We start from the raw sequence: 26509 nt of genomic DNA, 5'->3' as shown, positions 1-26509 counted from the left end.
GGTTTTTCTCTTTCAAAATGAGGACTCTAAGGGCCAAGCAAGCTTAGACCAGGGTTGTTCAACTCAGCACTACTGACATTTGACCTGTATAACACTTTCTTGTGAAAGGCTATTCTGTGCACTGTAGGATGTTTAGTAGGATTCTGAGTTTCTACCCCTTGATATCAGCAGCAACTCCTCCAGCCCCCAAGAGACGTGAGAATCAAAAATGTCTTCCGACATTGCCAGATGTCCCCTGGAGGGTGAAGTCATCCCCAGATGTGAACCACTGGCCTACAGCCACCATGAACCATCTTTGTCACCATGTGGAGAGAAAGTGCTTAAGAATGATACTTACAAGAAGAGAGCAAAACCAAAAGATAAGTCAGTAAAAGATAGGTCAGACACTAATGGCATATTTGAAGACCCTGGATCCAATTATGCTTAAGTGAGAACCACTAGAATTTTAGGATTTTATTTAGTAAATTCCAAATCAATAAAAGAAATATGTTAAGGATAGTTTCGTTGTGTTGTTGTTCTGTTTCTAACCAAATCATAAGAGAGGATAAATAGATCTCCTTGAATATACATATTTGGTGTGAGAGAGAGGAATCTCCTATTCTTTGTAATTAACAATAATAAATTAATAAAGTATTGTCAAAATACTGTTAGAATTTTTATTTAGATTACAGTTGAAAATTCACGATAATTTTCAATGTAAAATAATTTTATTATTTTGTAGAATTTTTCTCTTGGCAGAATAATATGTTTTAATATTATGAAAATGTCAAAATAAACTTAAATGTGACAAAATACAAAGTCAAATATGATGTAATGATGTCGAAAAAGATCCGAGTTTTATTTCAAAAAGATAAATTGATTAACACGACCACTGAGAAATTATGAAATTATGCTTTGGGGGGCAAGAAGAAATGCCCAGCTTATTCAATTAAAAAAAAAAAGGGTATATGCCGGCTTCAATATGCTTAATATTTTTGGGTTTTTTTTGTATGCAATATCTGATTGTACACTTTGTGGATATAGACATAGGTGTCTAATCCCTCCTGTAAAGACAAGAAATGTCCTGTCCTAGAAATTTTTATCATGAAATTTATAGTTTGCATCACCTATTCTTTCTATTGATTAGGAAGTTAGCATTACAAAGTTGAAGAAAAAATTAATTGTTGGGACACTACATACCAATTAAGAAATTAAGACCAAATAGTTAATATTCAAGTTATTAAATCACTAGATACTAGTCAACTTAAGAAAAGCATTTGCTTTTAATAGAAATATACATACCTCTTAGATTCTGTATATTTAATAGGAAAAATAATATCTACCTTGAATAAAACCATTGAGAAGAATAATAATATTAAATAATATTTCTGCTGTCTGTCATTACTAATCTCCAACCATCAATCAATCAAATCCATCAATTAATCTTTTAGCAATCTTCCTATGGTAATGAATAATGAGAAAGGGACTTACATGATCAATTAGTTCACGAACCATTCCATTCCATTGTCCATTGGTATCATCCTGGGCTCCATATTTCCCATCCTCCACAAGTCTAATTTCATATGTAAAGCCAAGTATTGTAGACAGCTCTCTGAGAAGGTCAATGCAATAGCCCTCAAATCGGTCATTCCCATAGAGAGGCTTGTCAGACTTCTTAAACAGGACATAGGGTTCTTCCTGAAAACAATAAACACAAAGGTAAGAGTTTCAGTTAATCATGAAACTTACTATGTGAATTATGGCTTCTCTTAGAAGATAAAAAATTTCACATTATCAAATTTAGGATGACAGTCAATTTACATAATTCCTTCAAATTTGAATTAATATAGTTGGAAATACTAACAGGGAGATATTCACATTGCTAAGGGAATATGTGTGCTTCACAAGAAATATTTAACTATAATAATTTCACTATGACTATGCAATAGAAATGTGGTATATAATATAGAATATACAGTGTACTGTATAACTTTTATTACATATAATAAATAACATATAATATGTGATATATGCTATGTAATATATAGAATGCAAAATAGATGAGTAATATATAATTTCATCATGTTTTAACACCCATGTTTTAATTATTCCATTCCACCAATGTCTGGTGTGCTTTTCAGTACAATCTATTGATGAAATGAATGAAAAAAAAGTCATGACTATTTGCCTAAGAACTGGAGTAGGGGCTTTTATTTATATCCCCACATTTTGTCCTGTCAACCAAGAAGATTACAATTACTCTTATATTTAATTATAAGAAAAATGTAGTAGTTCACTGTAGATTATAGAGGAAAAAACTAGTATTTAGCAAGTGTTTGCACAGTCATCCAACAAAATCTTATGGAGCACCTACAATGTGCCAGGCTTCCTCTGTATAAAAGAGAAATCCTTGCACCAGGAAGTTCATGATATACAGGAGGAAAGAGATAGTAAATGCTTAAACAAATAGAACACATAAATCCAGATGGTTTTAATCCGTTGCTGACGAGCTGATTCCAGCTCATAGCAACACTATAGGACAGAGTAGAACTGCCTCATAGGGTTTCCAAGGCTGTAATTTCTACAGAAGCGGACTGTCACATCTTTCTCCCACGGAGCAGCTGGTGGGTTTGAACTGCTGACCTTTCGGTTAGCAGCCAAGCAATTAACCATTGGCCATTAGGGCTCCTTTCAGATGGTGTTAAGTGCTATAAAACAAGGTAATGGAATAGAGAGCAGGTTCTGCATAGTAGTTAGTAAGATGAGGTGAGACAAATTGTTTAATATGTTAGAAAGTCTTTTTTAAAAGGTAAGAGATGAGATTGAAACCAAAAGTTAGAAAGGATTCAAGTCATTTGAAAATCTGAAAGGAAAGCATTCTAGGCTAAGGATACAACAAGTAAAAAACCCTGAGATAAGTATGACATTGAAATGTTCCAGGAAGAGGATAGCAGTGATCAGTGTGATGGAAGTGTAGTGAGTAAGGGAGTTCTTGAACAAGATGAGAATGAAGCGAGAGTAGCGTGTCAAATCCTGTAGGGCTCAGCAAACAGACCCTGATCAGCAATCTGTATATTAACTATGTGCAAGGAGAATCCGTGCATTAACATATTTCATTGGGGGCAGGTGGAGCTTAGTATGGCTGACTGTGCTGTGAATAAACAAGAGTGCAATTGGCTCTACTACTTACTATTTGGGAGCCCTTACAATTTGATCATGGCAAAGCCTCTGGAAGATCGTGTCTTCAAGAAACCATTGCAGAGTGAAAAAGCTCAGCAAGCTGTCATGCCAGTCCATCAGGAAAGCAATCACCCCCTCTCGGTCCGCAAGAGAACCACAGTCATCTCATGTGGTCCATCATACCTACAGAAGTTTTGGACACAACAGCAATGCATCTGTTTGCCCACACTCATATCAGAAACAACCAGGACTAATTCCATCTTTCTTCCTATCCCTGTTGATCTGGGTTTTTCTCATACTGGTTTGTGCACCCACTAGTCCGACCAGTTTCCTGTTCTTCCAGTCCTCCTAAACACTGCCACCGTGTTCTCTGGATGTCCTACTCAGAGATCAGTATAATACTCAACAACTTTACCTGATTTTTGGAATGCTCCCATCATCTCCTGGCTTTACTGGATTATACCCTGAAGCTATTGCTTGACCTCTAACCCTTTCTCTCGGAGGCTGTTTTTGATATCACCTCCACCACCTAAAAGAACAGAAGGCACATTTAGTGCCCTTCTGCCCTTCAATACTATTCCCAGATCATTTCTCCCTATGCCTCAAGCAATAACTCCTGCTCCTGTAAGGCTCATGCCCTCTGCTATACCAGGCTATGTCTTCACAGTCACTGCCATTCAATGAAATCTGAGTCAAAAGATTTACTAAGAGGGAAGTTAAGCCTTTACTCTTTAAATATTTAGCTATTGGATGGCAATTTTGCTCTTTTCTAACTCCTACAATCATTTTCCATGTATTCAAAATCCATCTTGATGAAGCATCCCACATTCTGAACTCTTAATCCTATTTTCTAAAACCTTTCCTCCATACTTCCATCTCTCTCTTCCATGATCACAACTGGACAGAGCATTTTGACAGAAAATACCAAAACAAACTAACAAACCAGTTGCCTTTGAGTGGAATATGACTCATGGTGACTCCATGTATGTTAGAGCTCCGTAGGGTTTTCTGTGGCTGATTTTTCAGAAGTAAATCAGCAGGCCTTTCTTTTGAGGCATCTCTGGATGGACTAAAACCTGCAACCTTCTGGTTAGCAGCTGAGCATGTTAACCATTTACAACATCCAGGGACTCCTCTCTATTCATCCAGCTTATTGTCTAACCACACCCATGGCCTATTATTCTTCAACCTCTTGAAGACTTCCACTCCAATGACCCCACCCTTAACTTTCCCACTATCCATCAACTCCCTCCTGTTGTCACTTCATTGTCTGGCCTAGATTCCATAGCCAGTTATAATTTCTATACCACAAGCACTCTCAAGGTATTCACTCCTCTTCCTCTGGGTTACTTGGCCTTTAAAACAAAAAATATTCCTTAAATAACTTTTGCCTTCCTCATGCCTGTACTTGAAGAGCTAAACGTTGCTAATTATTTTCACTTAAAATTAATACCTTAAATTATTTTATGGTAGACTCTATTTCCAACCCTATGCAATGAGCATTTCATACATTTTTGTCTATACTCACACCTTCCTCGTTTCTCTCGCTCTCACTCTTTGTAGATCATCTCACTAAGAAAATACAAGTAATCACTGTGACCACCCTTACCTTCCTACTATCAAATCTACCAAACCCATTTATCTGTATCCATTTTTCTTCCCTTCTTCTACTACTGTGGAGCAATTGGTCATTTTCTTATCAGAACAATCGACATAAGTTCTGATTCTTGTATCAATCAGGGTCCCAACCCCAGGAGGCCTCCTTGAACAAAGCAGTTACCTTCAGTTGAGCAACACAGCCAACCTAAGGCAACCTTATAGAGAGAAATTCAGGGGTATAAAAACCATGACCTCACTGTCCTCTCTACCTCTGATCTCCTGAACAGGTTTTCCACTGGTCAAACTCAATCAGAAATCAGAAGGCATAGAGATGAGTGCCTGTGTGCAGGAGGCTTCCTGGAGGAGTAGGGTGCCTCCAAGTACTTATCGGTGGAGCTGCTGAGCTTTGGAACACTTCCCCCAGAAGGGCAGATGCGGGTGTGAGGCCTGAGGCCCAAGAGACCACGGGAAACACAAGCAGAAGCTGCAGAGACAAAGGACACAAGAAGCTGAGCTGCCTCAGTCTCAAAAGGTATGGCCATGACTTCCAGGGTTTCTAAGGGTGGAGCCATGGCCTCTGATGTTTCTAAGGGTGGAGTCACCACTCCAATGGACTGGGAGAATGGTGCACCTAAAGCCGAGGGAGCAGATTTGCTGTCCCAGTGGGCCTGGAAGGCGGAGCTGAAGCCTAGGGCCGAGGGCCCTCCACTCAGAATCTGGAGAGTGTGGCCAATACATAGAGTCTGGAGGGCAGGGCCATTGTGTAAATTGTCTCAGAGGACAGAAAATTATTTTCAAAGCCTTGAGGGCTAATGTAATGTGTTCTGCTGACTTGCTTGGTGCCCGTTATCGCTTCTTTCCGTCCAGTTTCTCCCATTTGTAATGGAAATGTCTAGCTTGTACCTGTTCTGCCGTTCTACCTTTGGAAGCAGATAACGTGTATTCTAGATTTCACAGATGAAGAGGAATTTTTGGATTTTGGACTTGGAGTTAAGACTTTTGCTATGATATGATGGAGTGAATATGTTTTCCATGTTGCAAGGATGTGATTTTTGGGGGGCCAAAGGGTAGAATGTCATGGATTGAATTATGTCCCCCCAAAAATGTGTGTATCAATGTGGCTGGACCATGATTCCTGGTATTGTGTGATTTTCCTACATGTTGTAAATCCTGCCTCTATAATGTTAATGAGGGAGGATGGGTGGCAGTTGTGTTAGTAAGGCAGGACTCAATCTACAAGATTGGATTGTGTCCTGAGGCAATCTCTTGAGCTATAAAAGAGAGAAGTGAGCAGAGAGGGGGACCTCATACTACCAAGAAAGCAGTGCCTGGAGCAGAGCACGTCCTTTGGACCTGGGGTCCCTGCACGGAGAAGCTCCTAGTCCGAGGGAACACTGATGAGAAGAAGACCAACAGAGAGAAAAAGCCTTCCCCTGGAGCTGACACCCTGAATTTGGACTTTTAGCTGACTTTACTGTGAAGAAATAAATTTCTCTTTGTTAAAGCCATCCACTTGTGGTATTTCTGTTGTAGCAGCACTAGATGACTAAGACAAAACCCAAATTTATATATGTGACCCAGACCTTTCCTTATGAACTTTATACACACATATCCAGTTTTCTACTTGTCAGCACCACTTAATGTCTCATAGACATCTCACATTTAACATGTTCCAAGTGGATATCTTGCTTTCCAAAAAAATTGTACATCTTTTTCAATTTTTTTCTGTTTCAGAAAATGGCACTCATTTATCCAGTTGCTCAAGCCAGTCACTGAGATATTATCCTTGATTCTTCCCTTTTTTTATCTACAGAACAAGAAAAGTGATCTTATTAAAACATACACTGAATCATAGCCCGGCTATTACTTCAAACCATTCAATAGTTTCCCAATACACTAAGAATAGCATCCAAACTTCTTGCCATAATGCCTGAAACCTGTTGTTGTTCTGCCACTAATTTTCGTCTTAGTAAATAATTTCACCACACTGATAGCTGATGAAGTCAAAAGTCGGGGATTTTTTTTTTTTTTTTTTTTTGGTCACTCTTTCTCCTATCCTTTAGAAGTCCTGCAAGTTCGTCTGTCAAAACTTACCCAAATCTTTACACAGGATGGGAGGGTTGCAGGGGGGATATATACTAAACAGACAATAGATAAGAGGTAACTTGGTGAAGGGTAACACAGTACACAATTTTGGGAAGCCAGTAAAACTTGTACAAGGCAAGGTCATGGAAGTTCTATAGACACATCCAAACTCCTTGAGGGACCGAATTGCTGGGCTGAAGGCTGTGGTGACCATGGTCTCGGTGAACATCTAGCTCAACTGGCATAACATAGTTTATAAAGAAAATGTTCTACATTCTACCTTGGTGAGTAGCGTCTGGGGTCTTAAAAGCTTGTAAGCAGCCATCTAAGATACTCCACTGGTCTCACCACTTTGGGAGCAAGGGAACATGAAGAAAACAAGACACAAGGGAAAGATTAGTCCAAAGGACTAATGGACCACAACTACCATAGACTCCACTGGACTGAGTCCAGTACAACTAGATGGTGCCTGGCTACCATCACTGACTGCTCTGACAGGGATCACAACAGAGGGTTCCAGACAGAGTTGGAGAAAAATGTAGAACAAAATTCTAGCTAACAAAAAAAGACTAGACTTACTGGACTGACAGAGACTGGAGAAACCCTGAGAGTATGGCCCCCAGACACCCTTTTAGCTCAGTAATGAAGTCACTCCCGAGGTCCAACTTGCAGCTCAAGATTAGACAGGCCCATAAAACAAAACAAGACTAATGGGGCACAACAGCCCAGGGACAAGGACTAGAAGGCAGGAGGGGACAGGAAAGCTGGTAATAGGAAACCCAAGTTCGAGACGGGAGAGTGTTGACATGTTATGGTGTTGTTAACCGATATCATAAAACAACATATGTACTAACTGTTTAATGAGAAATTATTTGTTCTGTAAACCTTCATCTAAAGTACAATTAAAAAAAAAAAAAGAGACAAAGCTTCAAAAAATAAATAAATGTACAAAGAAGTGGAAAAAAAAAAAACCTTACCCAAATCCATCCATTACTTTCCAGTCTTCTACCACCATTGTTGATGCAACCATTATCTTTCATCTAGGTTCCTGCAGCAGCCTCCTACCTCCTCTCATTACTTTCATTTCTATGCCCCTGTGATCCATTCTCCATAGAGTCATAGTGATCTTATAAAAATTAAATCTGATTTTATCGTTCATCTTAACACATGATTTTAAGAAAGTGGCTTTTCACTAAAACTACAATAAAATGCAAATTGCTTACTCCGGCCTTCAAGGCGCTATCCACTTTCCTCTCTAACCTTAGCTACCCACTCTTTCCACCTGCTCATATTCCAGATAGAGTGTTCATCTTTCCAGTCCTCAGATTTGCCAAGCTCATTCCTGACTCAAGGTATTTGCATTGCCTTTTTTTTTTTTTTCCTGTCTGAGCAGATTTTTCTTGAGGAAAATATAGCTGTTTCCTTCTCATCATTCAGTCTTTTCAAATATCACATCATTAGAGAAACCATTTTGACCTCACTGTATAAGAACTACTTCTCCCTTCAAAGCCTCTATCTCTTTACTTTGATTTGTTTTCCTTATAGCACTGACCCCTGTCTGAAGTTTTATTTTTTGATGTGTGTGTGTGTGTGTGTGCATGTGCACACACATGAGGTCATGTGTTTCTTTCTTTCCCTATTAGAATATAAAATCTTGAGTGTAGGGACATTGATTATATTCATTAATATGTCATATCTTGGTACCTAGAACAATAACTTGGCAGTTAGTGGGTGCTCAATAAACATGTGCTAAATGAATAAAATACTCAAGGTTTAGACTCTATCTTTTCCTCTCCAACTGCATCTTCTTCTCCTTAAGTTCTAGATACCCTGTTTACCTTCAGTTCCTCAAATATCAACCTATTGTCTTCCTTAGAGCTTTTTCATATATTGTTCTGTCTGTAATGCTCTTATCTCGCTCTGCAGGTGGCTAGCTCCCTCGCTTTCCTTAAGGCTCAAATCAAATGTGAAACTTTTCCTGGGTTCTAAAGAGAATGTTCTCTATTATTGTCTACCTCAATACTTTGTTTTCTCATAGTATTTAATTCATCTTCAATTATTTTATTTATCTGTTGGTTAGTTTGCTTTTTGTCTCACTTCCCTAAAATACAACCTCCACTGAATTCATCACAGCATCTCCCATGCCTAGCACAATGCCTGGCACATTGTAGGTACTTAGTATATATTAATTTAATAATTGATTGGATAAATAAATACAGTCTTTCACTTAATTTTATCATCTGTAAATGGATTTAACAATCCTTTCAAAGTTGTTTTACGAATTAAATAGACAGAACTTGGCAAAAATCAGCCCTTCAATATAGTTTCATTATTTTAGCTTCCCAATAATTTTCAGTAGAGTTTTACTAGGACTATTGTATAGTTTTCAGTTAAAGGTTCAGAAAGGTTAATTAATTTTTCCAAGTCACACAGCTAATAAGGGGCAAAGAAGAGGTTTGAACCCAGGTTTTCTAAATTCCAAGATACATGCTTTTCCCACTATTCTATACTGTTTTCAACACTATGATCATTTGAGGAAAAGCTATACATGTTGGATTTTTAAATGTAGTTAGATCAAACACATAGGAACCTGAAATTAATCTGCAATGAAATTCAAAGCTAGATATTTGAGTTTACCACAAGATAAAAGGACAGCAAGGATCCTGTATTTTTATGCACCACGTGATCACATATACAATTGTTTCCCCAGGGATAAGCAGAATAACCTCAAATGTGACAGATGTAGTGCCCTTCTGCCCTAGGTGTTACTATACCCATTTCTCTCTCTAGTCTTCCTGGTTGGCTAGTCTTTTAAGTTAGATAACACATTTCCATAGAGCACAGTTTAAGTGCCCTTGTTACCCTGATGGAGGAGGAAGCCCTATGGCTACATAGCTTCCTTGTACAGATTGGGTATTCACATTCCAAGCATACTCATGCATCTCTTTTTCTGGTGCTCCTATAACACCTTTTGAATATTTTTATCATAATATTTATCATACTGAGTAATGAGTGTTGATTTACATATATGTCTTCTGAACCAGATTTGAGCACTTTAAAGGCAAAATGGCTATCTAAATTTGCATCAGAAACACAGAACATCACCTAGCAAATAGCAGGCTTACAAATAAATGACTGTTGAAATGAATTGAACAGAAATGGGTTACTCTGGTCAACTGGGGAAGCCAGGGGAACTTGAACTTAAAGGAAAAAATATATGAGACAGTAAGTTCCCCTCTGGGTATCTTCAGATATGTTCGTAAGAAATCCTCACCAACTGGCAGAGACCAGGGATTTCAGAAGAACACAGTATGTTCCCCTGCAGGATATAAGACAGTATGAAGTATTCTAGGCTGGTAGAATGGAAATCAAAAGAAGCATGTAGGAACAGTATATTAACATCACTCACTTCCTACTTTGATCCCGGTCAGTTATTGATTTTTTAAATAAATGGCTAGATGTTTTTATTTAATAGGCACACAGATTGACAATTTGTAGAGTTCAGTGCATTAAGGAATAGTACTATATAACATTTTCCAAGCACTTAGTATGTGACCAGCCCTGTTCTAAGTGATTTACTTGGATTAAGTCATATATTCCCCATAACAAGCGTGTGAGATTCAGGGATATTTTTATTCCTATTTTATGGATGAAGACGCTAAAGGAAGAGGTGCTAAGTATTTTGTGCAAGGTCAACAGCTTGCATACAACCCAGGCAGTAAGACTGCAGGATGACTTACCACTGTACTATACTACCTCCATTAAAAGGTTCTTCCTTATTTTCAAGCTCCCTGTGAATGCATAATTGCACTCAGCTCATTAGACAACTTAAGATGTGTTGTATGGATTTATTATTATTAATTAACTGGGATTTGCCAATGGGATATATTGCATATTTAATTTATGTGACCTAACATACAAAATGATAATATATTTATGCACTGAACAATGCAATCCAAACAACATTCTACATGAAAATAAGAAGCAAATACTTAATGCAAAAAATTCATTTTCTACATGACAATTTATCTCCTTTCCAAATAAGAACACTTATTTTTAACATAAAAATACTTTAAAAATTAGCTAAAATGGCATATTTTAAGTTTATCAGATTTATATAGTAATATATGAGTGTAAGAAACCATCTCCTCCATTTGTACTATTAAACCATCATTGTCTCTATTTTAAATTTTTCTTCTAGAATACTTATGTTATATTTTTCATAAAATTGACTTGAACATAGGGAAAATTATGCTAAAAGTTAGTAATCACTTAAAGAGTATCTGAGGTGTGTGAAGATATGTATATATATACATATAGTGAGAGCTCTGGTGGGCACAGTGGTTAAGAGTTCAGGCTGCTAACCAAAAGGTTGGCAGTTCAAATAAATCCATTAGCCACTCCTGGGAAACTACGGGGCAGTTTTACTCTGTCCTATAGGGTTGCTATGAGTCGGAATCAACTCGATGGCAATGGGCTTATATACAAGTTATGAAAGCAAAGCAAAATCATTTAAAAAATTATTAAGCTGCTCATCAACAGATGAAGGGGTAAACAAACTATGGTACATACACACAACGGACTACTATGCAACGAGAAAGAACAACAAGGAATCTGTGAACCATCTCATAACATGAATGAAACTGGAGGACATTATGCTAAGTGAAATAAGTCAATCACAAAAGGACAAATATTGTATGAGACCTCTATTGTAAAAACCCACGAAACAGTTCACACACAAAATGTAACAATCTTTGTTGGTTACCAGGGATGGGAGGGGTGGGGGGAAATACTAAATAGGCAATAGATAAGTGGTATCTTGGGTGAAGGGTGAGACAGTACACAATACCGCGGAAACTAACACAATTTGTACAAGGAAAGGTCATGGAAGCCCCATAGACACATCCAAACTCCTTGAGGGACTGAATTGCTGGGCAGAGGGCTGTGGGGACCATGGTCTCAGGGAACATCTAGCTCAATTGGCATGACACAGCTTATAAAGACAATGCTCTACATTCTACCTTGGTGAGTAGTGTCTGGGGTCTTAAAAGCCTGTGAGCGGCCATCTAAGATACTCCACTGGTCTCATCTCTTCAGGAGCAAGGGAGAATGAAGAGAACAGGGTACAAGGAAAAGATTAGTCTGAAGGACTAATGGACCACAGCTACCAAGGCCTCCACCAGACTGAGTCCAGTACAGTTAGATGGTGTCCGGCTACCACCACTGACTGCTCTGACCAGGATCACAACAGAGGGTTCTGGACAGAGCTGGAGAAGGATGTAGAACAGAATTTTAACTCACAAAAAAAAGACCAGATTTACTGGCCTAAAGGAGACTGGAGAAACCCCGAGAGTATGGCCCCCAGACACCCTTTCAGCTCAGTGGTGAAGTTATCTCCGAGGTTCACTGTTCAGCCTGGGAGTGGACAGCCCCATAAAACCAAATGAGACTAACGAGGTACAGGAGTCCAGTGACAAGGGCCAGAAGGCAGAAGGGGACAAGGAAGCCGGTGATAGGGAACCCAAGGTTGAGTAAGGATATTGTTGATGTGTTGTGAGATTGTTAACCATTGTCATAGGGCAACATTTGTAGTAACTGTTAAGTGAGAAACTATTTTGTTCTGTAAGCCTTCATCTTAAGTGAGAATAACAGCACAATCAGAAGAGCATAGTCAATGTCACTGAACTGTGCATGTAGAAATTTTTGAAATGCTGTATCTTTGGCTATGTGTATTTTCACCAAAAAAAAGGTTGAGAAGTCAGAGGGTTGACATGTTGTGGGGTTGTTAACCAACGTCATAAAACAATATGTGTACTACTGTTTCACGAGAAACTATTTGTTCTGTAAGCCATCACCTGAAGTACAATAAAAAAAAAAAAATTATTAAGCTACTTAAATTTCATTGATCCAACTTGCTTATCCTACCATCCTACCTATTAATTTTATGTCCTTCATCTACAAGCTAATGAGAAACATCGTTCATAAATAAATAAATTTGTTCAGCGCTGTAAGATTAAAAGGCCTACTTAGGTATATATTTTAAACCAATTTGAGTATCACTAGAAAAAAACACATGTGGTCTGAGTGCATCTTTGCAGTATTTATGGATCTCTACAATGTCAAATATCATTCTTATTATATTTAATTCTGATAAGTAAGACACAGTTTCCAGCTGTGATTCCTATCTCCAGCTACACTGTGGCACATATAGTTTAACATCAAGTTATGACTCTCTTTTAGACTCTCTCTCTCTGTTTCACACTGCACAAGGATAAATAATAACCTCATGTAAGAAAAAAAAAATGGTACCAGAAGCAATTACTGTACCACATACTGAGTTCAATGAATAATATGATAAAACTCTCCCGGGCAATTTTACTGATTTCTCATATAGTCTTAAATCTCCACATCAGCATTTGCTAGAGGTAAAGGCACTTTATTCCACTGGTATCTGTAATAAGGATTTGTCAGCATTTCCCTATCAACCCTAGTTTTAAAGAACCCAGTAATTCATATATTTTTATCTGCATTAGACTGAAAATTGGCACAGAATGAGTCCAAAATAAAGTTCTAAAAAACTGAATGATTTTGAGAGGTTGAGGCGACCAAAATGTTTTACTTAAATATAATAAAACTTTTTACAGTGTTTTTTTTTAATGTGTCTAACTCATGTATCCCTCAGCCTTTTTCTAGAATTTAATTATCCTTTTTGTGTGTTAACCCTTCAGCTTTCATTGTCTTATCTATTCTACTCAAAAGATAGGATTATAAAAATGCAAATTAATTTTATTGTGATATCCATAAAATAAGCTTTACTCTTACAATGGTAAAACTAATTAACTATATTAATTTTACTTATTCAAGAATGTATTGAGCATCTACTATGTGCCAACATTCTTCTAAGTGCTAGGTATGTAATAGTGAAAACAAATAAAAAACAGAAAAATTCTTGTCCTCACAGAGCTCCCAATGTAGTGACAAATTTGAGATTTATATTTATTATATAGTATCCAAGAGTCGGAATCTCGGTTGACAGCAACTAACAACAACAACAAAAACAATTGTTTACATGGCTACTTTATTTCATTAATTATCAAAAGTAGAATATTGTAATAGAGTACATGTTTGAGGAGACGTTACCATGTGCCTTGTTTGAGAGTATTCTGGTGAATTACAGGACATATGACCCTGTGGTCCTGAAATCATTTCATTAGGAAAACAGAAAGGGATATTCAGTTAGCCCCAATTTGGTGCTGAATTCACTCATATAACAGAAAACTAAAAACTGGTTTGTGGCCATCAATTGAAACTCCACTTGTGTATATGCAACAATGTCCTCAGCTAAGAACAGTAACAAAGATTTGAGAAGGTATTGCTAATGGTTCATAATTGTTTCTTAATAAAGATGTGGTTGAGCAAAATAAAACAAACAACAACAACAAAAAAAAATCACCTTTTTATAGCACTCCTATGGACCACATGAAGAAGACATCATGATTACAATAACAATAAGACTTTTAAAAATTGCAGAGATTAAAATTTAAAACTAGGCAGTTTATAAAACCATTTATTTTATTCTATTTTCTGAGCCTTTGATCCATATTCTCTCCTATCCCTGCCCTAACACTTAAAGCATTAAATTATAAATACTAAAACAGAGCAACTTGGTTTTCAAAGACTGTGAAGATCAAGGCAGGTGTAAGAAGTTGATTGGAAGTAGAAGGCTGATGAATGGGCAGCAGGAAGGGCAATGGCAATAACACGGCTGATGTTGACTCATGATAAAGGTGGTCTGTTCATTTAAACTGCATAACCTACACCCTAACCAGAAAACGGAAGAGATCACAACACCTTGCTGTGGGTTGCTTAAGAGAATGCAAAGTAAAGAATCACAGTTACAAAATGGAGATGAAGGATGAAAGGATATTGCCATGGATGTGCAATTCTAAGGACATGGACCAAAAGGTAGCTGTCTGGACTTTCTCCCTGGACCATGTTTTCACTTCACTTTTCTCAGATTCTCTTGTTGTTCTTCCCTGATCATAGCAGTGAAGCTAAAAATGTGAAAAGCCTCTTTTGTTTGACATTATGTCAGCATTATAAGTTAGCTAAGATTTTTTGCAGCTCTGGTATTATTTTGATTTCACTTCAGGCAACTAAACTAACGAATTTTATCAGAGAAAAATTTTTATGGACAGGTTTAATTTTTTCATAGGTAAAATGTATTCTTTTACAATATTGAAAAATATAAAACGCCACTAATGCTGATGAAGAAAAGAAAGCAGAACAAAGGGGCTTTAGATACTGATCGTAGACATGGTCTGCTCTTCTGCTGGCCATTGGTGGGTAGAGGTTCATGGCTTTGCAGATGAGTAAATTGCATTACAAAAATCAATAAAGGCTTCGGGTTGTTATGGTGTAACCTAGTGTTTTCCACAATAAACTCTCCTGGAAAATTATTCCACAGGTTTTATTTTCAAGAAAACATTTTCAGTTAAAAATGTTTCGAAATGCTATGTTTTTTCATCCCTTTGAGATATTCACAATATATAAATTAACTTACAAAAGACTTGGTGATAAAGAACCTAATGTATTTTGCTTAACCCAGTATTTTCTAAAATTTGCTCAGCCACATGAAATACAGAGAAAATACTGAAGTTGTCAAGGATTTCATTTTACTTGGATCCATAATGAATGCCCATGGAAGCAGCAGTCAAGAAATCAGACGATGTATTGCATTAGGTAAATCTGCTGCAAAAGCCTCATTATAGTGGTGGTACAGTGGTTAAGAGCTAGCTGCTAACCAAAAGGTTGGCAGTTTGAATCCACCAGCTGCTCGTTCGAAACCCTGAGGCAGTTCTGCTCTGTCCTATAAGGTTGATATGAGTCAGAATCAACTCAACAGTAATGGATTTACTTATTATTAAACCAGGTAGAATAGAGTAAGTTTTTAGGACAGAATCAACAGAAGTAGTGTGAAGAGAGGAAAGAAATGCATAGTGGTGTAGATGCATGCTCTCTGAGTGAGAAATCTCACCGATATTTATGATGTCAACTCCATCTATTTTTGATAACTCTGAAATTTATCTCCAGCTCACATCATTCTCCTGAAACTTGGAACCACGTATCTAACTCTCAACTAGATTAAAAAAAAAAAAAAATGGCAAATTTAAATGCAAGTGCAATATGTCCAAAATTAAATTCATCTTTAATTACTTCAGTTCTGCTTTTCCTCGTCAATTCCTTTTCTAGCAATGTTTTTCAGAAAAATTGAAGTTTTTCCTAACCTCCTACCTCTTCCTCACTATTAATTTTAAAACTATTACTATGTATCACTCATTCTCCTCCCTATACATCTTTTGAATCCAATTCCCTTTCTCCTTCCTCTTGGATACTGCCATAGTTCAGACCTTACCATCTCACATTGTTGCGAGTTTCTTTTTGGTTGTCTTCCCCAAATCCTGTCTCACGAAATACAATTCCATTTTCAATATTAAGAGGGATTTTTTTTTTAAATCCCAACTTGATCATGTTGTTCAAGTACTTAAAATCCTTCAAAATTGCCCCTTTATAAGTAGCATAAAATCTAAATTCTTTTATGAGACCTACAAAGCTTTCTAAATCTGCTTTTTCTACTTGATCACTTTCATCCATCTTCTCTTCCTACATTCTCTGGGCTTCGTCTGTAGCAGACTACTTATAGCTATTCATATACTCTAAACTCAGTCACACACCTGTGCCTTCAAACATACTTTTCCTTCTGTCTGAAATATCTTATATTCCTTTTTCACTTAATAACTCCTATTCTTAAATGAAATGATTTGTGGAAAGCATGCACTGGCCTCTCCTAACTTCTCACTAAAGAAGCTCTGAGGCTATGAGCAAAGAAAAAAACTCAAACATTGAAAAGTAAGACTAATAACTTTGCTGAAAGTTGTAGACTTGGAATCCAGATATGTGCATAAAATCATGTGTGGAAGATGAGAAATGTGAACTTGTAGATGATGATGTAAAATCAGTGGGGTGGGGCATGAGAATGGCATCATAAAAAGTCTCACTCGGCTTAAGAGATCAAACATATTCTGAGCTGTGCTTAAGAAATAAGTTATATTCATAGAGAGAAAAAACAGGACTAGCTTTGTGTTGGTTTCTCTGGAATAAAGAAGAATTTATTCTTGGAATCGAAAACTGTAGATCTCAAATTCAGTCTGTTTTCTTGTTGTGAGGGAAGCAGTGCCCACTGGTCCACCATGGCAATAGTGTACTGACACAGGCAGAGTAGGGTGCTGAAGTTAACCTATTCACATAGCTTGAATCCATAACTTATTTTTTATTCTCTAGAATACCCAAGGTTATAAGACAGTCAATGAGGGTCACTTCACCTGTAATCTGGGAGGAGTTGACACTAATTTTAAAGGCTAAAAGAAATCCTTGGACCCAGGAGCTCTTGGACTTCTGGAGGCAGTTCAAAAAAATACTGTGTTCTTCACTCCCACTGAAGTCCTTACTCAGAGGTTTATGCTATGTACTAATTAGAAAATTAGGTAGATTCTCTACCCCGTCAGTAGGCAACCACTGCCCTTCTCCTTACTCCAACCAGAAAAGTGAAGGAAAGATTGAATCCAAGTGGCTCTTGACTCAGACAGATGAAACACCATGCTGAAATCTAGAGGACTGAGTTAGTTCACAGCAGTCAAAAGTAAGTTCCCCAATCTGCTTTCTCTTCTTAACTGAGAATGCTAGCAGCCAGGTTTGTGTCACCGAGGTCATAGGCTATAGGATTCCTCTCTTAGATATTGTTAGCTCAAGAGAAAAGATATATAGATAGAAGTTATTTGGTGGATTCTCCCTCCTCCCCACCATGGAAGGGGCAGATTTTCTTCCAATCACTTCATAGTGTGTTCCATGTGCACACAGACTTTTCATTCTTTTTTTTATTTTTTTAGTGTCTTAATCTCAAATATAAATGGACATTTGAGAAAATTTAAGGGAAGCCTCTAACATAAAGACAAAAATAAAACGGAAATAAAAACACACAAATAAGAGATAACATAAGGAATAGAAGAAATTTTCAAAAAACAAGACATAATGAATCAATGCTTAAAAAAAAACAAACAGAGCTAGTAAATGTTCTTGGAAGTTAAAAATAAAACAGAATTAGTATCTAAGATACTTCACTGGTCTCACCACTTTAGGAGAAAGAGAGAATGAAGAAAACAAGATACAAGGGAAAGATTAGTCCAAAGGACTAACGGACCACAACTACCACGGCCTCCACCAGACTGAGTTCAGTACAACTAGATGGTGCCCGGCTACCACCACTGACTGCTCTGACAGGGATCACAACAGAGGGTCCCAGACAGAGCTGGAGAAAAATGTAGAACAAAATTCTAACTCACGAAAAAAAAGACCAGACTTACTGGCCTGACAGAGACTGGAGAAACCCCGAAGAGTATGGCCCTCGGACACCCTTTTAGCTCAGTAACAAAGTCACTCCCGAGGTTCACCTTGCAGCCCAAGATGACACAGCCCCATAAAACAAAACGAGACTAATGGGGCACATCAGCCCAGGGACAAAGACTAGAAGGCAGGAGAGACAGGAAAGTTGGTAATAGGGAACCCAAGGTCAAGAAGGGAGAGTGTTGTTATGTCGTGGGGTTGTTAACCAATGTCATAAAACAATATGTGTACTAACTGTTTAATGAGCAACTATTTGTTCTGTAAACCTTCATCTAAAGTACGATAAAGAAAAATTTTTTTTAAATAAAATAAAACAGAATTAAAAAAATAAATAAAGCAATTGATGGGCTAGAAGACAGAGTAGAGTCGAGGAATTATTCCAGAAAGTAGAATAAAAATAAAACAAGATACTTAAAAATACTTAATAAAATTAGAGGATCATTAGAATCATCTGGAGGAAATGATGTCAGGATCTCATCAATTAATTTAGAATATCTGGGTGTGGGACCTGGGTTTAAGTGTTTAAAATAAACAAAAACTGACTTTGTTTACCCGACGTTGGGAAATCTAAAAGCCAGTTAACAAGGAGAGAGAGAAAATGAGAAAATGGTGGAGAAAAAACTATCAATAAAAAATATTAAGAAAATACCTCAGAACTAAAGGACATGACTTTCCAACTGAATGAGCTCAGAAAGATTCTGGACAAGTGCTGTCCAATAGATACACATTGCAAGCCACAAACAGGACCTATGTAAGTAATTTCAAAACTTCTAGTAGTCACGTTTTAAAAAAAATTACAGGTGAAATTAATTTTAATAGTGTATATTATTTAACCTAATATATCAAAATATTATTTCAACATGTAATCAGTATAAAAATTATTGGGATTTTTACATTTTTTTATACCAAGCCTTTGAAATCTAGTGTTTATTTCACATGTACACCACATCTCTATTCCATCTAGCCAAATTTCAAGTGCTCGATAGTCACGTCTGGCTAGTAGCTGCCATACTGGACAATATAGGTCTAAACTCTAGAGAATGTTCAATAAGGAAAACCTGTTGCTGTCCAGTCGATTCTGACTCATGAAGACGCCATGTGTTACAGAGTAACACTGTACAAATTTCTAATTGGTACATAGTATAAGCAAACCACTTAGACCACCCAGATTCAATACAGTGAATAAAAAAGATTCACAACATCATTTGTGAAATTCCCAAACATCAGGAATAAAGAAAACATCTTGAAATTGTATGTAGAAAATAAAAACACAGGCCACATATGAAGAATAAGGAATCAGAAGGACCATGAACATCTGAACAATTGCAACAACAGAAGACAATGGAGTAAGGCCTTCCAAAGAATTCAACCCACAATTTTACCCACAATTTTATACATAGGAGGCAAAATTTTTGCACATACAAGGTCTTACAATTTTTATCTCTCAGGTAACCTTTCTCAGGATGCTATTATGGCTTGTACTTTTAAAAAATGAGAGAATAACTCAGGAAAAATGCCAACATAGGATCCAGGAAGTGGGACTTCAGCACAGGAGATAGGTGAAGAGAATTCCCAGGACAATGGTGAAGGGAAGTCCCAAGATAACTGCTGAGTAACAGGTCTAGAGAAAAACTAAGCCAGGTTGTAGCAGAGAACATAGTGCCTCAGAAAGTATACCTCCAAAGACAAAAAGGAACTCATAGGTAATCTGGTGTCTCTGCCTATGTTGAGAGGAGGTTTAAAGCTGGTTCAGGGTATTTAGAGATGAATTAATGACATTTTCATAGAAAACTGGTAAACATATAAAAAGACAGCCTTACCTGGCTAGACTCATCTGGCTAAATAAATAAATAAGTCACGAAAATGAAGGGGGAAATAATCTTGTAAGCATTAAATAGGGAAAAATAATCTGGTTACCCAAAAAAGATCAAATATTATACTAGTGGGAAAAAAAGAGTTTTCAAGGAAAAATATTTTAAAAATTGAGAATTTTTATTTTCTAGTCAGTTTGTTATGTAATTTATGAATAGAATATAAATTTACAAATCTATATTCTTAATGAAAGAAGAAAACAAAATAATTACCAGTACCAGTAAAGTGAAGGGTCCAAGAATTGGGAATTAACATTTAAAGAAACCATGAATACTAAATTCAGTTTAAAAAAAAAATGTAAGTCCAAATCACTATCAGTGAGATTTTTAAAAAAGTATAAGTGTTAAAAATAATTTTCAGAATGTATACAATTTAAAAGCATTATCTTAATTATCATGAATCCCAAAACTGGTTTGGTTTTAGAGAGGCAATGACAGGGCTTCTGCTTGACTTCAAAGCACTCCGCTAAGCATTAAGCTATACTACTTTCTTACTGGGAGCCCTGGTGGTGCAGTGGTTAAGGGCTCGGCTGTTAACTAAAAGGTTGGCAGTTCACATCCTTCCGGTTGCTGCTTAGAAATCCTATGAGGCAGTTCTACTCCGTCCTATAGGGTCACTATGAGTTGGAATTGACTCAACAGCAACAGCTTTATTTTCTTACTAATAAAACAAAACCAAAAGATGTTGAAAGCAGTTTTTAGGAAGAAATTTAGTCTTATATGCATCTATCATTAAAGAATAAATAGATAAAGCTTTTAAATCATAAGAAGCTAGAAAATGAACAACTAAACCTCCAAGAAAAGCAAGAGGAAAATAGTAAGGAATTACCAAAAGGGGGAAAAAAGTAAATTAGAATATATAAAAGAAGAAAATGGATAAAATGTAAACATGTCTTTTTGTAAAAGAAACAATAATAACACCTCTCAATTAACCTAAGAAAAAAGAAAAATTCAAAGAAAAAGCAAATTTTATATGACAAAGGGACTCAGTAGTTATATGAAGACATTATGTGAAAATCTATGCTAATAAATTTGAAAACTTTAATACAGATCAGTGCATAATATCAAATTGACTTTAAAAAGTAATAAAATGAATAGGTCAATAACCATAAAATAAATTATAAAAGTTATTAAATAACTATTCTCAGTCGAGACCTAAAAACTGTAGAGCTTTCCTTTTTAACCTAAAACAAATAATTTCATGACACTTTATACTGCTTTGAAGCTATCAAATGATGGGAAACCCATTCTCCTATTTTTAAATGAAGCTAACATAACCCTGATATAAAAAACTAACAAAATGGTTAAAAACTATAACTATTGAGTAATCACTAATGAATAGACTTAAATACAATACAGCAAAGCAAACACAGTAGCCCACTGAAATAATGTTCTACCATAGCCAATAAATAGTTTATTCCTAGAATACAATTTTTTTCTTCTTAGGTAATTGATTAATATATTCATCACCTCAGTAAGAACAATTAGAAAAAATAATGATAATCTCTATAGCTGTCCAAGGTATTCAATAATATTTGGTGCTCATTCTTGAAAAACAACTTAATTGGAAAGTGGAAATAAAAGGTCGTTTTCAGCAAAAATCTATTAGTATAATGAATAATAAAAGGAAATACTATTGAAACAAGAAAAACAGGCTCCACAATTGAAGTTCTCATGAAATGCAAATAAAAACAGAAAATAGCAATTAAAAATTAGTAAAGGAAGAGATGAAATTACCACTATTCATAAGCTATATGATTACATGTCTAGACAACCCAAGAAAATTAATTGCAGATCTCTTAAAAATAGAAATATTTCCATAAAGTGGCTCAAGATAAGAGAGGCATTTGAAAATAAAGTGTTTTCCTATATTTATGGCATAAAAATATAACATTCATTGTTTGAAATCTTAAGTAGAATCCATGACATGTTATTTCAGAAAATAATCAGCAGTCTGTTCCCATGAACTCTGTAGTTAGTGAATATTCTACTGAAATTATGATAAACGGTCTCCTTTTCATTTTAGTTCATAATATCGAAATTTTGTAGTTGTTGTTTTGTTTTTCCTGAATCTTCCTGAGAATTTTATTGGAAAGCTAAAGAAACTTACGTTTTGCCTTGCTATCAAGGAAAGCTCCCATTATGAAAATCTAGTGAGTATTTATATTACTGATTTGCAGACAATTCTAATTATTTGCATCATCAAACCAATACTAGAATTTATAAAAAGGAATACTAGTATTGAAAGTGGATTAAAGATGAAATGAAGAGTTCATGTTTGAACAGAAAACTAGGCTTTCAGTGAAAGAAAATGTTATGTTTTATTTCTTCAGCTTTTGTTTTTCTTTAGATCTGACTTGAGAACATCACAAGTGGTGTCCAGCCCTCGTCCCCTGCTTGACAGCTGGCAGAAGGGAAGCCAGGCCACCTGCCAAGCCAAGAGCCAAGCCCTGGTCATATACGTCCAAACAGAATGAAGAGCTGATATTCTCATGTCCTATCTTTTAAAGAGTTTGCATTTGTTTCCCCTGAAAATGGTTGGTTGTTCTTATGTTTTTCCTAAATTGCTACAAAAATATATATTATTTTTATTACTTTTCCAGAAAATTCCATGAATATATTCATTACGATGAATATCAAATGAAAGATAACAGAATTTTTAGGGCTTCATTCTTAATTAGCTGATTTTTCTCATATGAGCATGTCTGAAAATGTCTCATAATTGGAAGACAATTTAAAAAAGAAAAGAATTTCATATTTATTAATGTTGTGCGTCATTGAGTGGATTCCTACTCATAGCAACCCTACATGACAGAGTAGAACCACCCCATAGGGTTTCCAAGCTGTAATCTTTAGGAAAGCACATTGCCAGGTCTTTTCTCCTGGCAGATTGCTGGTGGGTTACATTCACAGACCTTTCCATTAGCAGCCTAGTGCTTAATTACTGTGCCACCATGGCTCTTTATATATCAATATCAATAGAATGATATAAAATATATTTAAGAAATAATTTAGTTTATCTTATTTTTCTAAATTGTTTCAAATGGATATTTATAAAAAACACATTATAAATGATTTATTTATAAGGCACTTATTAGCATTAAATGAAAATGGTATTTTAAAACTGAAGAGATTAAACAAGAATCCAGGATCTTTATGACTATTTAGTTTTATAACTCCTTATACTATCCAGGGCCCAAGGACAATTCCAAACTTGTAAGTTTACTTCTTTTAATAAATACCACTACTTGCCTAAACTATATTTAGCTACCAGAAAATAGTCTTCAGTTAATTTTTTTCTAAGATAAATTAAGGAAATTTCATAAATGTATTTATTAAAACTTTGATGTCAAAAATATTTAAGAATTAGCTGACAATAAGTTTAGCTATCTAGTATTTCATTGCATTTTAACGATCCATAGTACTATAAAATGCTTCTAGAAAAAGGCATAGAAACTTAACCGGACATGCCAGAAAAAGTCTGCAATTCACAGTCACAAGAAATGACCCAAAAGAAGAAAAAATAATAGAGAAACATAAATAATGATAACACAGCTGATTGTTATTACTCCTTTGACAGGACAATATTGTTTCATTATTTTTCAGCTTCTGCCACTGAACCAGTGTTGTGCTTTTACCGTTATAAGGATAAAAAAAAAGGTCTTGTTATTGTCTGTATCCTGGTCTTTCAATTTCCTTTTATTCACCATGGCTCTTAAAGTGTGAATTGTGCCAGCCTTAATTAGCATTCATGTCAGAAGCCTATGGTGCACTACAGGCTATCGCAATTGGAAGTGAGAATACCAGAGGGAAGAAGTGAAAAAGCCTAGCAGCTACCATCAGAACAACTTAACGTTTTCAAGAAAAGGCAATACTAAGGATGACTGGTTTGTGAGGATCAAAAACTACGATGAGAGAGTCTCCCTCTTGCCCGGAAAGCAAATCCCATTTCTATATCTCAAGATACTGCTAAAAAGGCACTTTCACATGAACTTTATGGATAGAAAACAAATAAGCACCATGATCTGGGGTTTATTTCTTAAAGCAACAACAAAACAGTGCAGCAGCCCTGCAGAGCAATGTTTTACGTTAAGTTTTTAATAAATCATGTTTATTATTCACCTTTTACATTAAAAAAATGAATACATTCTAAGGCAATGCAGAATTTTTCTCCTTTTCTTTGTTTATATTTTTTGCAAGCCTATTAAGCAAAAACATTCTTTTGAAAGACTGATTCTTTAAAAACAATAAATAACTTCCTTAGTAAACTACTTTAGGCATAATCATTATATTCTTAGTTGCTGCAGACTGTGTTTACCTCCTTTAAGAAGCATCACTTCAGAGAACGTACATAGTGTACCAAAAAAATCCAAGTCTTTATTGACCGTAATCATCATTCTAAGAAAAATATTCTGTTTTTATTCTATGTAAATCTGTTTGGATTTGGGAAGGTGGAAAGAACTTCATTTCCCCTGTAATGTAATATTTAATCACCTGAAAGTGTAGTGGATCCTACAGAAATCACGACACTGTAAGACAGCTGAATTCAACTCTTAAGGAAAAGGGTGTGATTTTTGCTAGTTGTGCTGTTCATGGCATTACACAAAGGGTACATTGCCGATATCAGAATCAGAGCAATACGGGTTTAAAGGGGGACTTGGTTAAGTGATTATTATTCATGCTATGTGAAAGAAAAAATGTTCATGCTTGAGTATAAACTTCTCAACTTGTCTGAATTATGAGTTTAGAGTGGGATCTTAGTTCTTATTGTCTTTCTGCTGATATTTGTATTTTTACCATTAAACATTTCATTAGCTTAATTCGCTAGTCAAAGAGACTAAAGGGGGAAAAAAGCTGAAGCTCAGATCAATCAATTGTGCCATTTCACTGATGTTGCAGTAAAAGGTTTGATGGGAAAGGAGACTGCACCTATTAGCTAATCTCTAAACTGCATTTTATCTTTGAATCTAATTTATTATCCCCTTACATGAATAATTAAGATTTGACTACATGAAAGTTATTGCCAACATCTCCATTCATACATGACTAAATAGAGCTCATTATCTCCCTTCCCAAGATCACCATCACACTCTCTGGTGATGTTAACACCCTTGTCTCTTAGGCTTTTAACCTTGAAGCCCTCATCCACATTTCTCAATTGTTTTTGCCCCAGATCTAATCTATTCCCAAGAAATCTCATATCTGATTTTTTTAAAATTGCTGTCTCTTTCCTCTTGACAATAGTTATCAAGCCAAGCCCACTGCTATCAGGTCAATTTCAACTCATGGCAACGCCCTGTGTTACAGAGTAGAACTACTCCATAGGGTTTTCTTGGTATAATCTTTACAGAAGCAGATAGCTGGGACTTTCTTCCATGGTGTCACTGGATGGGTTTGAACCACCAACTTCTAGGTTAGTAGTTGGGTACAAACTGTTTGGGTCACTCAGGAAACTACCTATAGTTACAAGTCTCTTAAATCACTCTCTATTAACCCTCCATTCTATAGTACCCATGGACAAACATATTTCCCTTATTCAAAATGCTCCCTGACTCACTTCCTTGTTGAACTTTCTTAAAATAATCTGTCCTTTCCTTCCTTTTCCTTCTTCTGCAGTAAATGAGTGCCTGAATTGTGGATATGGAGTTTAAGGAGACAGAGGTATCTAAGAAGACTAACCTCTGGCCTGAATAGAAAAATATTAACCATAAACAGAGAATGAAAATACATAAGAAATAGGTGTGGTAAAGCCTGAATTGATATCAGGGTTTATATATGTCCAATAAGCAGCTGCAAATTTATACCTGGATCTCAGGAATGAGGTTGAAGGTAAGAGCTGAAATTTAGAGTGTATACTTTCATATGGTGTTATTGCAATAACATCTTTAAAAATGAGAAAGCTGAAGGAAAAAATATTGCATTTCACGTAGTTTTCCAGTACTAGTGATACTAGACTAAGAATTCAGATTTTGCTGTTCTTTCATCTATACCATACTTTATACTGTTCATAATAAAATAGTTTTAAACAAAATTATAGTATGGACAATAATATGGGCAACAAAAAGAATATAGCAAAAAATGAAAATATTTCAAAATATTTTGCTAGCTTTTTAAAGTAGATTTACTAAAGAAGGATGAAGAAGACTGTGTGTGTGTGTGTGTGTGTGTGTGTGTCTTAAAAAATGAGATCCTGGTCATTTACAAAGGCTTTAAAGATTGAGGGCCCTAGACTTTTTAAAATTATCCCTAATTTCACATCAGAACTCACAGCTTTCTTTTTCTATGATACCACCACCAACAGTATTGCATTTATCTAGATGATCTGGAGGTCTATG

At 35.9% G+C, this 26509-nt stretch overlaps 1 protein-coding gene across 5 annotated transcripts in view; it reads right to left on the bottom strand.

Annotated features, from left to right (window-relative positions):
• GRIK2 (glutamate ionotropic receptor kainate type subunit 2) overlaps positions 1-26509 on the bottom strand; it is a 781170-nt gene that overhangs the window by 239219 nt on the left and 515442 nt on the right. For 4 of the 5 annotated variants that reach the window (XM_004372421.2, XM_004372423.1, XM_004372422.1 and 1 more), the window contains exon 10: positions 1471-1677. In XM_004372421.2, the coding sequence (XP_004372478.1) occupies positions 1471-1677 (207 nt within the window). Of the gene's footprint in view, positions 1-95; positions 99-1470; positions 1678-26509 lie in introns of all 5 variants that reach the window. The other variant, XM_023727604.1, reaches the window with a different exon arrangement.

The sequence above is a fragment of the Trichechus manatus genome, unplaced genomic scaffold (assembly GCF_000243295.1).
Source record: "Trichechus manatus latirostris isolate Lorelei unplaced genomic scaffold, TriManLat1.0 scaffold00017, whole genome shotgun sequence".
Taxonomy (NCBI): Eukaryota; Metazoa; Chordata; class Mammalia; order Sirenia; family Trichechidae; genus Trichechus; species Trichechus manatus.
This window is presented reverse-complemented; position numbering and strand designations above follow the sequence as displayed.